The sequence below is a fragment of the Hypanus sabinus genome, chromosome 11 (assembly GCF_030144855.1).
Source record: "Hypanus sabinus isolate sHypSab1 chromosome 11, sHypSab1.hap1, whole genome shotgun sequence".
NCBI lineage: Eukaryota > Metazoa > Chordata > Chondrichthyes > Myliobatiformes > Dasyatidae > Hypanus > Hypanus sabinus.
The window spans coordinates 61,286,084-61,301,898 of NC_082716.1; the positions used below are offsets into that span (position 1 = coordinate 61,286,084).

Below are 15,815 nucleotides of genomic sequence, written 5' to 3' on the forward strand. Positions count from 1 at the left end.
AAAAAAAAGAAAAAGAGAAGAAAGATAGATAGTAAAGAAAAAGATAACAAAATACCCCCCTACTAATGTTGTGAATGAATAGAAACACAACATTACCCCCCTCTGTTTTACGGGTCATGGCAATCGCCATGATTACACACGTGAATCCCGCAGCAATCGATCAGAAGCTCCTCCAGCTCCCTCGTAACAAAAGAAGATATAAGTGAAGAAGAAAAAAATTAATATCTCTACTCCCAATTATTATTCCTCAATTATTTTTATATCTTGTATCTTCTATCATATACTTAAAGTATATTTGTATATTCTTCTACTCATAAATGTCCATCAAATCCGATCCCTATCTCAATCTTCATCTTTAATCCATTTCATTTCCATAATTCTTTACTGCATTTCGCGAATATTAGGAAGTTATTGTACAAACTCCTCCGCTTTCTGATGATCAGTAAAAAATCTTCTTTCTTCGTCATCCAAAAAAATGATCAGTGTTGCTGGGTAGCTCAATATAAGTTCATAACCTTTTTCCCATAAAAAATTTTTCACTGAATTAAATTCCTTTCGCCTCTTCGAAAGGTCGTAACTTATATCAGGATAAAAAAGAACTCTTTTTCCTTCCATCATCAATGGCCCATTTCTCTTTCTGGCACCTTGAGCAGCTGCCTTCAAGATCTTTTCTTTATATTGATATCTGAAACATTTTAACAAGATTGATTGTGGATTTTGATCTTGTTGGGGCTTTGGTCTTAAAGCTCTATGAGCCCTTTCGATTTCAATTAACTGACTTCCCTCTTCCATTTCCATGATTTCCGGAATCCATTTTTGAATGAATTTTATTGAATCTTCTCCCTTTATACCTTCTTTAAGACCAACAATCTTAAAATTGTTTTGTCTGCTGAAATTTTCGAGCACATCTACTTTTTCCAACAACCATTTTCTTTCTTATGTCCAGGCAAAGATATTATCTTCCATCTTGTCCATTCTTTCAGTGTTGTCTCCCATTTGTTCTTCCAACTTTTTAACCTGCTTGTCCATTTTCTTTTGTTTTTCCACCACCTTATCAGGTGTAATCTTTACATTTCTAATATCTGTTTTTATTACTTTTAATAAATACATTATTTGTATCAGGGCTTTTCTTATGTCTCCAGAAAGTTTTCCACCTTTAATTTCCTCCTGTTCTTCTTCTTCATCTATTTCTTCAGCTGTGTTTTCCAGAGAGTCTGATTCTACTTCTGGTCCACTTTCATTTTCACTTCCTTTCGCAGTTGGAACTTGTAGTTTTGTTTGCACCTGTTTATGCATACTCGTTTCTTCACGCATGCGCATCTCCCGCTGTTTCTTCTTGGAGACCGTTGATATTGCCGCAGCCTCCTGCCCTGCACCATCGGAGGCGACATGTACTTCGCCAGGAAGAGATCCAACTTGAGTACGAGGCTCTGCCAAAACAGCCGGGCCTCTTTCCCCGCCAACTCACGCTGTCGTCAACATAGTAATTCTCTTCTGTTTCTGTTCAGGAGGCATATCTAAAGATAGTCCTGATTTTTTTATAAGTAGTTTCTAGAAGGTATTTATTAACTCTTCTTCACTTAAACTTTGTTTTATTGGTTTTTATGGGAGAGCTGGATTTCCACATCTCAATCCTACGTCATCACGTGCATTTTTGTAAACATTTTAACAAATTATATATTAGAAATATGGCACTAAATATTTTGAATGTAATAAAAAATTACTGGGGAAGCACTCCTTAAATAGCTAGATCTTAAAGCAAGGATTTGCTCTCTGTACTTAACCAAACTTAACAGTAACAAGATCTAACATTTTCCATCTTCACTTTTTAATGTATTGCAGTGTTCTATCCATTTAGCTGTGAATTTGGCTAAAAAAAAATGCTAAATATTTCCACCTATAGTAATTCATTGGAGTAGAGCATTAATGAACTTGTGCAGGATTGGAGCCCAGGGACCATCAAAGGTTATTGATAGAAAACGGTGAGGGAGGTGGGAAATCAAAAAGAATGTACAAGGGAAGACAAGGTATAAAGAAGCTTCATATGACGAGAGAAAACTGATAAGCTGAAGATGTCTGAAATAAAAACATCTGCTGTTTTCATTCCTACCTGTGGCCATCAAACTTTACAACTCCTCCCTTGGAGTGTCAGATACCCTGAGCCAATAGGCTGGTCCTGGACTTATTTCCACTTGGCATGATTAACTTATTATTTAATTATTTATGGTTCTATATCGCTATATTTCTTCACTATTCTTGGTTGGTGCGGCTCTAATGAAACCCAGTTTCCCTCGGGATCAATAAAGTATGTCTGTCTGAAGGAGCTTCATCTTAAAATATTAGCTGTTTCTCTTTTCACAGATGTTGCTTGATCTGCGAGGTTTTCCAGCATTTTCTGTCTTTGTCGTTTATAACAAATATTGGATTGCAAAATACCACAGAGAGCCAGCCTAATTATAAAATAATTGCAGGGGAAATAACAATTAAAATGAAAACAAATGGGAAGAGATAATTTGCCAACTTAAGTTGGAACCTTAGGCGTAAAAGTGGTAAAAGGCTAGTAGATGGAGGAATAGTTATGAAGATTTTCATGGAAGTCATTGATAAGGTACTGTGAATACTTTGCAGGAGGAGCGGTTATATATGCACAGATCATTGAAGGCAGCAAGGCAGGTTGAGAAGACTAATACAATATACATAATCCTGGATTTATCAATAAAGGGAGGAAGTCATGCTAAAACTTTGAAACACTGGTGTGGCCTAACTGTAGTATTATGTTCAATTTTGATCACCACATTATTTAAAAGAATGTGATGACTTTATAGAAGGCTAAGAAGAAAGTTAAATAACATCTATAAAATACTCAGAGGCCTGAACAGAGTCGATAGTGGGAAGCTGCTCCCTTTGGTGGGAGGATTGAGACTTTAAATGTCACAAATGTGAAGCAAGGGGAAGGGAATTAAGAGTAACTAGAGGAAAATCTTTATTCAGTGGGTATTTGGAATACACTTCATGCAGATGTAGTGGAGGCAGATTCTATTATTGGCTTTATAAGAAATTGGCTAAATAGGTGAAGAAAATTTTGCAAGGCCTTTCAGAAAGGCCAAAGGGCTGGAACAAGCAGGTTGTTCTGGCATGATGCGCCAAATGATTGCCTCCTGTGCAGTAACAGTTCTGTAATTCTATATTAAATTGTGGTCTTATTTTAGTCATCAACGTCAAATAATATTAAACATAAGAAATATTTGGTCTTCAGTATCATGAACAAATATAGCCATTCATCACAGTGCTTTGTGGAAGTTTTGTTTGTCCAAAGTGACTCGTCACATTTGAAATAAATTTTCAGAAGCTAATGAAAATGTGATTTTTAAAATAACAGGCTGCAGATATAACTTTTTTGTACTATTATTAAAACTCAATTATTTTAAATTGTCGTATCATGTCAATTGCATAAAGTATTTTAAAAAGTCAAGTGCTGAACCTGAACTACAATGCATGTCTGCTTTTATACAAATTCTTCTGGTTTACTAATTTTACCTTTCCTCCCCAATTTCAGTTTGGCAGTTGATGGGTTTGGTCAACCAGTTAACTTTCCTGGACGTCCAGTCACAGCTTACGGTTACCGTCCAGATGATCCTTACCTCTATCCATTTGGAACCAGATAAGCTCAGCCAGTTATTTATTAATGCTTTTGTAACATTCCTTGTACATAAACTGCAAATGTATTGTACTGTGGGTCTTTGTTTGTACTGCACTGTGTCAGAGCTGTGATGTGAATTACAATTATATACATAATAGTCTAATGTCCTGACTGCAATATATTAACGGTATTTGAATTATTTAATGTGTTTTCTGCTTTTATCCTTTTGAAACACTGGATTAGTCTGAAGAGCGTAACTGGAACAAAGTCTCCAATACACAAACTGTAGTCTTAAATCATTCAATTCTATAGCTAAAAATTTACTATTTAATTTCTGGGATATCATTTTGTTACTCTAAAAATGCTTATAGCAATTTTACTTTTAAAGCTGTTTACTACAAATAGCAGTATTTTAAATTGTTCGCATTTTGTGTAATCATTTCTGAAAATAATGTCATATTTGTAACTTTAAATAACATGAATTGTGTCTAGTAATAGGTTATTACATTTTTTTTTGTTTGTTCCACGTCCATTATAATTGTTTCTATTTATTTTGCCATTTCTGCAATCTCTGACCAAATGTGGATTGAAATAAATCTTGGCACCATTGTCTGTTTTGCAGTTTAGAACACTACTAAATTAATAAATGAGAACTTAAAATAAACACAGGCAAAATCATTTATGTACTCTTCTCTCAGAGGTATATTTCTGAAGTAGAACTTTATCCTATGGTTTCAGAGTAGACAACTTGCTGGACATATGACCCTTCATTAAAATCGGGAAAGCTTCCCAGCAGACTTGCAGCATCTGCAGCTTTTTATTTTCATTTACTGTGCAAGATTCTTTCTTGTTCTTTGTGTCTGAAGCAAAAGATAACTTGGCTACTTGTGGGTGCAATCATAATGTTTAGTTTCTTCCCTGTGGGAGAGAAATCTCAAGACATCTTGTCTAGTTCTGCCCATAACATCTCAGCAGTGTCTTTTCTAAGTACTTAACCTTCCTTTAGTCTCAATCCACAGCTGCTAACTCTTAAGAGTTCAATGAACAATTTTACTCTGGAAAGAATGGTGCTATGTCTTTTTTACTTTGTGCTAATTAAGATAAATGGTCTTGTCACACCATATGAATTCCTTTCTAACGATCGAGGAATCTTAGTCTAAAAATTGCCAGAGCAAATTATTTAGCATTTCTAATGTTGCAAATGGGTAGTTTAGTTGTGCAAATTGCCTCCACAACCTAACTACAAATTAAGTTTTTTTGCATACAAATCTCATAAACTTGGCCTGTAAATTGTGACCTTGCACATATCCATCTATGTTTAAACTTTCTACACAAAATGTATGCAGAACTTTAAGGAGCTTTCAGCTCTTTTTAGGTTCTCTGAGGATATTGCAGATGTGTTTGATGGAAGTAGATCTCAAAAATGGTACTGAAAAATACAAAGCTCAACCTAGAACTGTGGAAGTTTGGGTTCCTCCACAAAACACATTGAGACACCTCAGAGGTCAAACAATTCCAGAAGTGTTGAGTTCACTGAGAAAGTTTCTCAAGAGGTAACCAACAGCTGGGGCAAAAAAAAGTACACATTATCTGAAAACAAGAATAACTCTCAATGCCTCTGCTTTGATACATAAATTTTTATTACAAATTTTGGAATAAGATATGTAGTAACAATTCCAAGTTTTTAAGGAAAAGGAAGGACAGCTGAAAGAGGCATTAAATTTCAGTAAATTAAATTCAAGGCTGAAAGTTAATACAATAATTACAATATCTAGAAATTTAGTTAAGCAAGACATTATGCTTAAAACCAATATAATTGCTTTGACAGAAGTAAACACAAGAGTATTCTTAATGTCAGTAAAACACCAAGACCAGGCCTCTTGGTGTAACATATCTATATTTGGTACCACTGTATCACCTTAAGGGAGATAAATGATCATCTCCCAGATGATCAAATACATGGTGTTTTGTAGTTTTGACACAATAGTAATAAATAAGAACTTTGCAGATGCTTATTACCATGTTAGTATGGGACTGGTGTGCAGGTGGCTCCTTAAGACATCCCTTTGTCACATGTACAGTGTTGAGTTAGAAGAGCTTACATTGTTAATTCTGTAAAGCTATAATCAAAGATAATTTCATTTCCACTATGCTGCAAACTGATGCTTCATCTGTTCACAACTCTAAATTTGATATGTTGGACAGAAACTCTACATCTATCTGTTGTTCCCAACTCAGAATTTGATATATCTTCAGATGTGGTAATGTGCAACCCTTTTTTGTTTATTTTAGTTTTGTTCATCGATCAAAGCATTACATTATGCCTCGTGGTTATGTCATATTAGATTTTTTTCCTGTTGTACTATGTCAAAGCAATAATATTTGTTTTAGAGACTATCTTGTTTGTAAGTGTGGACTTTGTGAATAATATGTGTGGCTTAGAAAGGAGTTATTCTGAAGTTTGTTCGTGGGTCAATCAGACCATCTACATTTTCATTCAGAAGTACAAGCACATGTCCTTGCAGAACTCCATTGGTATCAGATCATTGCAACACCCCTCTATCAATACCCTGTCTTCTCCAATTAGGCCAATTCTGTATGTAATCTTCTGGATCATCCCACCATTGGACATCTTGTTACTAAAGTCCATGTATACAACTGCCCTACCCTTATTAATCATATTTGTCTCCTTAAAAAAACATAAAATTTGAGGCAGGACCTCCTTCAACAAAGCCATGCTGACTATCCCTGACAGGAACATGCAAAGAAATCTTGTTCCTAAGAAACTTTTCCAAAAACTGGCTTATAATTTCCTGGTTTGTTCTTACTGCTCTTTATAAACGAAGGGCAACACTGTCTATTCTTATCACAAACAAGAGAAAATCTGCAGCTGATGGAAATCCAAGCAATGCACGCAAATGCAAGTGATGATAAACCTGATTCTGATGTGGGTCTGTATTGTAGACTGAGAGTGGGAAGGGGGCAGGGAGAGGCGAATCTTGGTTGATATAAGAGGGAGGGAGCTGGAAGCACCAGAGAGACATTCTGTAATGATCAATATTGGAACCAAAAGACTTTTCCTGGTGTTCCAGGGCTGGATTTAGCTGCATCTGCCTCTCCTCCCATCCTGGCACTCCTTCTCTGCCACCTGTCCCATATCTCTCCTGCCAGTACTCCCACCTTCACCATTCCCAACATCCTTTACTCCTACCAGATTTACAAACTTGCTGTCTGCTCCACATTGGTAAATACAGTATTGTGCAAAAGTCTTAGGCACCCTAGATATATATATATATCTATCTAAGACTTTAGCACAGTACTGTATCTCATAACTCCAGCACCCCATACTCAATCCAGTGACCATGTCAGTTTCCTTCAGTTGCTCCAATTTCATACCACTTCCTTAAGATATGGATTGGTAGGTTAATAAAATTGTCCCTAATATACATGAGACTAACAAAATCTGGTGAAAGTTGATGGGAATGTGGAGAGAATAAAATGACATTTGTGTAAGTGGGCATATGGAAGACTTTTGGCCATGGGGCTGTTTCTAAGCAGTATGATTTACTTTAGTTTTTGTTAATTTTCTCTTTCTGTCTGCTTCCTTCAACCATTACTGGATGATCTCTACTATTTATCCACATGGCAACCTAGCAACACCTTGAGATAGGAAATATTCTGTGAACCTCCTCCTTCTCACCTTAAATCTACTCCCTATGATAGGGTGGGGAACTAGTTTAATTTGTCACCTCTCCTAATTTTGTATACCATCATCATGTCACCTCTTAGCTTGCTTGGCTCCAGGCAAAACAGACACGGAGCTCTCTCTATAACACAAGCCTTCCAATCCAGGCAACATCTTTGTGAATCTTTTCTACACTGTCTCCAGCTAAAATCCAGTTTCCCGATATTGAAGCAACAAATTGTGTGCCGTATAGTCTGAATAAACGTGTTCGTAATCAGTGCAGTCTGATTTAGGTGGAGCTTGTCTTCAAAAAGTGGAACGGATTCTTTTATAGCATACCTCTAGTTTAGTTGAAGTTGACAAAAATCTGCAAAATGAATTTTATAAAAGATCTTTTTGTTCGAGTATAAAAACCAGTATGTTATGTGAACAAATACAATGCACTGGATAGTTCATGAATAGAATGAAGCATCGAATTCTGTTCAATTGATTCAGGTTGACTCTGTGGTTAAGAAGGCATACGGTGCATTGGCCTTCATCAACTGTGGGATTGAGTTTTAGAGCTGAGAGGTAATGTTGCAGCTATATAGGATACTTGGAGATCCCACTTGGAGTACTGTGCTCAGTACTGGTTGCCTCACTACAGGAAGGATGTGGAAGCCATAGAAAGGGTGCAGAGGAAATTTACAAGGATGTCGCCTGGATTGGTGAGCATGCCTTATGAGAATAGGTTGAGTGAACTCAGCCTTTTCTCCTTGGAGCAACGGAGGATGAGAGGTGACCTGATAGAGGTGTATAAGATGATGAGAGGCATTGATCGTGTGGATAGTCAGAGGCTTGTTCCAAGGGGTAATTGCTAACTTGAGAGGGCACGGTTTTAAGGTGCTTGGAAGTAGGTACAGAGGAGATGTCAGGGGTAAGTTTTTTACGCAGAGGGTGGTGAGTGTGTGGGATGGGCTGCCGGTGATGATGGTGGAGGCGGATACAATAAGGTCTTTTAAGAGAATCCTGGATAGGTACATGGAGCTTAGAAAAACAGAGAGCTATGGGTAACCCTAGGTAATTTCTAAAGTAAGTACTTGTTTGGCACAGCATCATGGGCCAAAGTGCCTGTATTGTGCTGCAGATTTTCTATGTTTCCATGATGAGTAAGTCCAAGAGATTGTGAAGAAAAAAAACAAATAGAATGGTTTCATAGCTAATGAGCTACTATACAAAAGGAGAAACTGAGCTTATGGAAATTGAAAAGGGACTTGAGAGGGTTTCAGATTTAGATATGGGAGTATCTTCCTTCTGTTTACCCTTAACTGTTCAAGTACAAGCAAGCATCAACTTTAAAGACTGGGAAAAGGCTGAAACTGGAAAACAAAGAAGAAGCTTGTTTAAAAAAAACCTCGATGCAGTTAGAATCTTCGATTCACTTCCTGCAAGATAATAGAAACAGAATCAGTTCCTTCACAAGATGAACTTTATATGCATTTGAGAGAAACTAATTTCCAGAATGATGGTGATAACACGGGGAAATGGAGTTGGTTTAATTACTTGGACATGTATTGAGTTGACTGATCGGTCTAGTTGCATTTACAGTCACAGTGATGCAGTGATGAAACACATCAGCAGCTGCCTGAGAGGCAACTTGGATCCCCTCCAATTTGCCTACCAGAGCAACAGGTCCACAGCGGTGCCATCTCATTGGCTCTTCACACAACCCCGGAACGTGTGAACAGCAAAGATGCATGCATCATGATATTGTTTATCGATTACAGCTCAGCACTTATTACCATCATTGCCTCAGAACCAGTCAATAAGCACCAAGACTTAGGTCTCAATACCCCCCCCCCCCCCCCAGTGCAATTGAATCCTGGATTTCCTTACTTCTAGACCCCAGTCAGTTTGGATTGGCAAAAACATTTCCACGACCTCCATCAGCACAGGTGCACCACAGGGCTTCTTGCTTAGCCCCCTGCTCTACTCACTTTGCACCTATAACTCAGTGTCTAAGCACAGCTCCAACACCATATCCGTTTGCTGAGGACACCACTGTTGTGGACCATATCAAAGGTGGTGATGAATCAACATATGGGGGGAGGGGGAAGAATTGAAATTTTTTTTTTCTTTTTCAATCTTTTTATTAAGTTTCCAATAAACAATATTAATACTAATACATAGAGATCAGGAGTACATTAATAATGGTTAACAAGTAGAAACACATATTCCAAGTAACAAATGGAGTCTAACCTCCCAATCTCTTAGTAATTAACCATGAAAAAGATAATTATAATTATAAAAAAAGAGAAAAAAAACCCAAACTAAAACAAACTAACCTAAAAAAAACCAAAGATTGGGTTGCCATAATTTATCGGTTAAAAAAAATTTTTGTCGTTTAACTCCGCTCCTCTATCCATAAAAAAAATACTGAATAAAGGATTCAGAAAGGATCAACTTACATCATATGAAAATATTGAATAAAAGGCTCCCAAGTTTCTTCAAATTTAACCGAGGGGTCCATAGTACTGCTCCTAATCTTTTCCAAATTTAAACATGCAATTGTTTGGGAAAACCATTGAAATGTGGGAGGTGGTTTGGAATCTTCCCATTTAAATAAAGTCGATCTTCTGGCTATTAATGTCACGAAAGCAATTAAATGACAAGCTGATGAGGATAAATAACGAGAGTTGCAAAGATTGCAGTGATAGGATGAGGATTTAAATCAACACATACAACTGCTGAAATAATATCAAAAATATCTTTCCAATATTTTCTTAACAGAGGGCACGACCAGAACATTTGTGTCAAAGAAGCTACTTCAGAGTTACATCTATCACAAACAGGGTTTATAAAACGTGCTAACTTATCCTTGGACATATGAGCCCTATGAACCACCTTAAATTGTATGAAAGCATGTCTGGCACACATTGATGAAGTATTAACTAGTTTAAGAATTTTCTCCCATTTCTCTGTAGATAAAGATATTTGAAGTTCTCTTTTCCACTCATTCTTACTTTGATCAGAAGTACGTAGATGTATTTTCATAATCAAATCATAAATAATTGTTATTAAACTCTTCTGAAAGGGGTTTTAACCCAAATTTTATTCTGTAATTTTGTTTGGATGTGATATCAGAAAGGTAGGTAAAGTAACATTCAGTAAGTTTCTAATCTGTAGATATCTGAAGAAGTGTGATCTAGGCAAATTATATTTATTAGACAACTGTTCAAAAGACATAAACCAATCATCCGTAAATAAATCACGAAAACATGTTGTTCCTTTTGTTTTCCATAACAATTGATCAATTCTAGATGGTTGGAAAAAAAAGTTAGATATAATAGAGCTTGACAGGATAAAATTATTCAATCCAAGAAATTTACGAAATTGAAGAGAATTGAAAATTTGATTGGGCGTTGTCATATCAACAACCTGTCAATGACAGTAAGACTAAGGAACTGATTGTAGCTTTCTGGAGAGGGAAATCAGAGGTCCATGAGCCAATCCTCATTGGAGGATCAGAGGAGGAGAGGGTTAGCAACTTTAAATTGCTGGGGGTTATTATTTCTGAGGACCTGTCCTGGACCCAGCATGTAAATATAATTGCGGAGAAAGCATGGCAGTGTCTCTACTTCCTTAGGAGTCTGCGGAGATTCGGAAGACATCAGAAACTTTGACAAACCTCTATAGGTGTGTAGTGGAGAGTGTATTGACTGGCTGCATCACAGCCTGGTATGGAAACACAAATGCATTTTAACAGAAAATCCTACAAAAGGTGGTGGATTCAGCCCTGTACACAATGGGTAAAACCCTCCCAACCATTGAGTACATTTATATGAAATGCTGTTGCAGGAAAGCAGCATCCATCATCATAGATCCTCACCACCCAGGCCATTGCTCTTTTCTCACTGCTGCCATCAGGTAAAGGTACAAGAGCCTCAGGACTCACACCACCACGTTCAAGAACAGTTACTACCTTTCAACAGACAGGCTCTTGAACAAAGGGGGATGACAATGCTAGCTTGCCCATCCATTAAGATGTTCCTATAACCAATGATCTCACCTTAAGGATTCTTTATTTTGTTATTTTATGTTTTTGTTATTTATTGCTATTTACTGTATTTATATTTGCATTGCAGAGTTTGTCTTCTGCACTTTTGTTGATCTTTCATTGATCTTGTTATAGTTACTTTTCTATAGATTTGCTGAGTATGGCCACAGGAAAATGTAGCTCAGGTTGTATGTGGTGATATTTATGAAATCTGATAATAAAATTTTCTTTGAACTTTAAATTTTTTAGTTCTGTCCCTTAAAATTACTAGTCTAACGCTTGAAGCTTCAAACACCATTCTGGACTGTGAGTGGAAAAATCCAGGCTGACAGGCAACTAACTGCATGGAGATGCCAATTTACAGAAGCCTATACTGTACTGATAGCTGGTTGTGTTCTCCTGGGTTGCCATAAATTCCATGCACTTACAAATTCTTAATAAGGTCACATATAACGATTCAGTAAAAAGTTTCGCACAAGCGTTAATCCCAGTACTCAAATCGGTGTAAGGCCGAAATTGCAATATAAAAACGCACCAAATGGATCACAGAAACCCTGCTGGGCTATAATGCTCAACACGCATTCAATCGGACAGCAGCGGCGCTGTTCAGACTCCTCGCCTGCAGGTGGCGATGTTTTCACTGGAATGCGCAGCGCCCGCCTGAGCGTTAACCGCACGTTGCCTAGCCTCCTCACGTGCCCGGCAGTTACCGAGTGACACGTCATCAGTGCGGGCCATCTTGCACTGATTGGCCGAGAACCGCAGCGGGAGCTTATGGTGAAATCTGACCGCAGGAAACGACTTTGCTAGAGAAAAGTGGGAGGAAAACGGAAGAGAGGTAAGAAGGAAGCAAATTCAGCCCTGGCCCAAACTGTTTTCGGTAAATTAGCGGCTGGCGCCATCCTGTTTCACAACCTTAAACATCCCGAGTGCCTGTAGGACTCACTCAGAGGAAAATATTTATGCTCAGCTGGAATGCGCAGTCAGCTACATGCACAGGGTGGGCATATTTATACTCAATTATTATCTGATAGATTTCCCTATGATTACTTTTGATTTAATATTTTATTTGAGTAGTTGTTTCTGATGACGCTTCGCTTCTGAGATCACAATGAATGCAGTTGCATCATGATGCTGCCCTGACCTCATAAGATGTGGGAACTCTCTACTCCCCTGCCCGTCTACTTTATTCAAAAGGTCGGAGAAAGCTTCTTTAAATGTATCTTAAACATTAACTTTACAAGTAGTAGCATTACATCAGATTGTTTTCTTGCAACCACAACAATAGTGGTCATTAATCTTTTAAATACGAATAGAATGATTTTCCCCATTTGTGACTAAAAACATGAATTCATAACTTTGATAGTGGATATAAAGTATTAGAAGGAACAAATGTCAGCAATTAACATTGAATCAAATTCTTAAATTTTCATTTTTCTTTGACTTAAAGTGAGTCGATTTTTTTTTGCTATATGCTCAAGTTCATGCGTGTGCAGGTGCATTGAAGGATTTACTCGCCCTGGTATTAGAGGACATGGTATCAGATAAGAGGCAGAAGAAAAATAATTATAAATTATACACAATCTTTACTGGAAAATACAATTCAAATATTAAAAGATCATTTTAGTGCAAAGTGTTGCTAAATTGTTGGCTCAACAGTCAGCTGGTTGAAAGGAAGTAGCTCACAAACTAGAAAATCTGTAGGTGCTGTAAATCCAAGTGTTGCACACAAAATGCTGGAGGAACTCAGCAGGTCATGCAATATCTATGGAAAAGAGGACATAATTGATGTTTCGGGGTGAGATCCTTCATCTGGACCCTTCTTCATTGAAAGGAAGTACCTGTTCTTGAACATGGTGGTGCAGGACATCAGGCTTCTGTACCTCCTGCCTGATGATAGCTTCAAGAAGATGGCAAGGCCTGGATGGTGGGATTTTTTTGATAACAGAAGTTGCCTTCTTGAGGCATAACCTCCTATAGATACTGCCAGTGGTGTGGAGGAATGTGTCTGTGATGTATTGGCGAGAATCCATTACTCTCTGCAGCTTCTTCCAATCTGCACATTTGAATTTCTGTACCAGACCATGGTATAACCTGTCAGGATATTTTCAACAGTACTTACATAAGTTTATTAGAGTGTCCAATTACAAGCCGAATCTCCTAAGAAAGAAGAAAAACACTGGTGTGCTTTCCTTATGATTGTATCGATGTGCTGGGCCTCTTAGGCTAATGCCCGGAAATTTAAAGCTGTTGACTCTCTCTGTCACCAATCACCAATGTAGACTGGTGCATGTTTCTGCTCCTTCCCCTTCCTGAAGTCAACAGCCTGCTCTTTAGTTTTGCTGATGTTGAGCAAGAGATCGATTTTGTGGGATGACTCAAACAGGTGACCTATCTCATTGCAGTAAGATGGCTCATTCCCACCTGTGATTGATCCAACAATTGCAATGTGATCAGTGAATTTGAAGATGTCTTGCAATGGTGCTTACCCACACAGTCATGTTTATAGAGAGCAGAATAGGGAGCTAAGCACTGCAACCTCTGTGATGAAGGTCAGTGAAGATGCAGTATAGTCCTTACTGATCGACATCTGCCAAAGAGGAGGTTGAGTATCTAGAGCTTTGCTTGCTGAAGCTTCTTGATAAGTTTAGGTGGGGTAATTTTGTTGAACAAAGTTGTAGTAAGAAAGATCTAATGACAGTGATACTCCAGAATGTTGTATGTTGATCTGCAGAACTTCAATATTGGTTGCAACTTTGGCTTTTCAGAGTTTGAGCAGCATTAGATTTGTTTACAGGCATTCCAAAGTTCTCATGCCTTTATTGCAATTTAATGACAGTCTTAAACATATATAACTAGCACTGTTACATTATAAAAAGAACCCCTTTGAATGCAACAGATATTAGATCTTTCCCATGTGAATTCTTAGATTGTGCCTAGTTGGCTGGCTGTTGGCGCAGTGAAAACAGTGCCAGGCTTTGGAATGGAGGTTCCCAGGTTCGAATCCCGAGTACGCTTTTCATCCATGTCGGGTTGAGTGTTGAACTCGCAACTCGACCTTGTAAAATAAAGAAAAATACTGCGACGTGTCTGTGTAATGAGTGGCGCACCACACAGTCTTTTGTTCCGTGCCTTGTAAGGCATGAAAATGGCCGATGCTGGCCTCTCAGGCGTTAGGCCTAAGTCGATGACATCATCATCATCATCATAACCCACAAAGTATGTGACTGTCTCTTGTATTAATTCATGGTTCGCATTTGCAATTATCAGGCATTATTATATCACAAACAAGAGAAAACCCGCAGATGCTGGAAATCCAAGCAACACACACAAAATGCTGAGGAACTCAGCAGGCCAGGCAGTATCTGTGGAAAAAGTACAGTTGATGTTTTCAGGCTGAAACCCTTTGGCAGGACTCATATCCCCAGATTTGTTTATCCTTTGGCATTTTTCTCTTGTCATGGTCCATGTAGGTACTAATGACATTGGTAGTACTAGAAAGGAGATGCTTTGAAGAATTACGAAGAGTTCTTGGCAAAATTGAAAATCAGAACCACAATCTTTAGTTGGGTAACGTGCCAAAGATGAATAAGATTAGGGGAGTAATTTCATGGCTCATAATGAGGCATAGTAGAAATGAATTCCAATACTAGGGAAGAAAAGAGCTGTTCTGTTGTTGTGGGCTTCACCTGAATCATGCTAGGTGGGACCAGTATCCTGACAAATTACATCAATAAAGTAGTAGACTACTCTTTAAACAAACCATAGAGGTTCTAGTCAGTAGCACTTACATCCACTGTGATGAACTGCTTTGAGTGGTTGGTGATGAAACGTATCAATTCCTGCATGATTGTACCATGAACTCTGGAAAGGAAAAGGGTGGTGGCGTGTGCTTTTTGTTCACATCTCTTTGGTGCACTGACATGGCAGTTATGCTGAAATCGTGTTCCATAAGAAATAAGAGCAGGAGTAGGCCATCTGGCCCATCAAGCTTGCTCCACCACTCAATAAGATCATGACTGATCTGACCATGGACTCAACTCCACCTACCTGCCTTTTCTCCATAAGCCTTAATTCCCCTACTATGCAAAAATCTATCCAACCTTGTCTAAAATATGTTTATTGAGGTGGCTTCCACAGCTTCATTGGGCAGAGAATTTCACAGATTCACCATTCTTTGGAGTTTCTCCTCATCTCTGTCTTAAATTTACTCCCCCAGATCTTAAGGTTATGTCCCCTAGTTCTGTCTCACCTACCCATGGAAACAACTTTCCTGACTCTATCTTATCTATCCCTTTCATAATTTTATATGTCTCTATAAGATCTCCTCTCATCTTTCTGAATTCCAGTGAGTACAGTCCCAGGTGACTCAATCCCTCCTCATTGTCTAACCCCCTCAACTTCGTGGACCTCCACTGCACCACCTCCGAAGTCAGTATGTCCTTCCCCTGACT

The 15,815-nt window shown here is 38.1% G+C and overlaps 2 protein-coding genes across 6 annotated transcripts in view; both read left to right on the top strand.

Moving 5' to 3' along the window:
- kifap3a (kinesin-associated protein 3a) overlaps nucleotides 1-6,037 on the top strand; it is a 204,243-nt gene extending 198,206 nt beyond the window's left edge. For both annotated transcript variants that reach the window (XM_059984450.1, XM_059984451.1), the window contains one exon: nucleotides 3,557-6,037. In XM_059984450.1, coding sequence (XP_059840433.1) covers nucleotides 3,557-3,665 — 109 coding nt within the window. In that variant the 3' untranslated portion in view covers nucleotides 3,666-6,037. The remainder of the gene's footprint in view (nucleotides 1-3,556) is intronic.
- Nucleotides 6,038-12,070: 6,033 nt separating this feature from the next.
- odr4 (odr-4 GPCR localization factor homolog) overlaps nucleotides 12,071-15,815 on the top strand; it is an 88,500-nt gene continuing 84,755 nt past the window's right edge. For 2 of the 4 annotated variants that reach the window (XM_059984454.1, XM_059984455.1), the window contains exon 1: nucleotides 12,071-12,199. The gene's annotated coding sequence lies outside the window, so the exon portion shown is untranslated. Of the gene's footprint in view, nucleotides 12,200-12,243; nucleotides 12,362-15,815 lie in introns of those variants that run through there. The other 2 variants (XM_059984456.1, XM_059984457.1) reach the window with 1 other exon arrangement.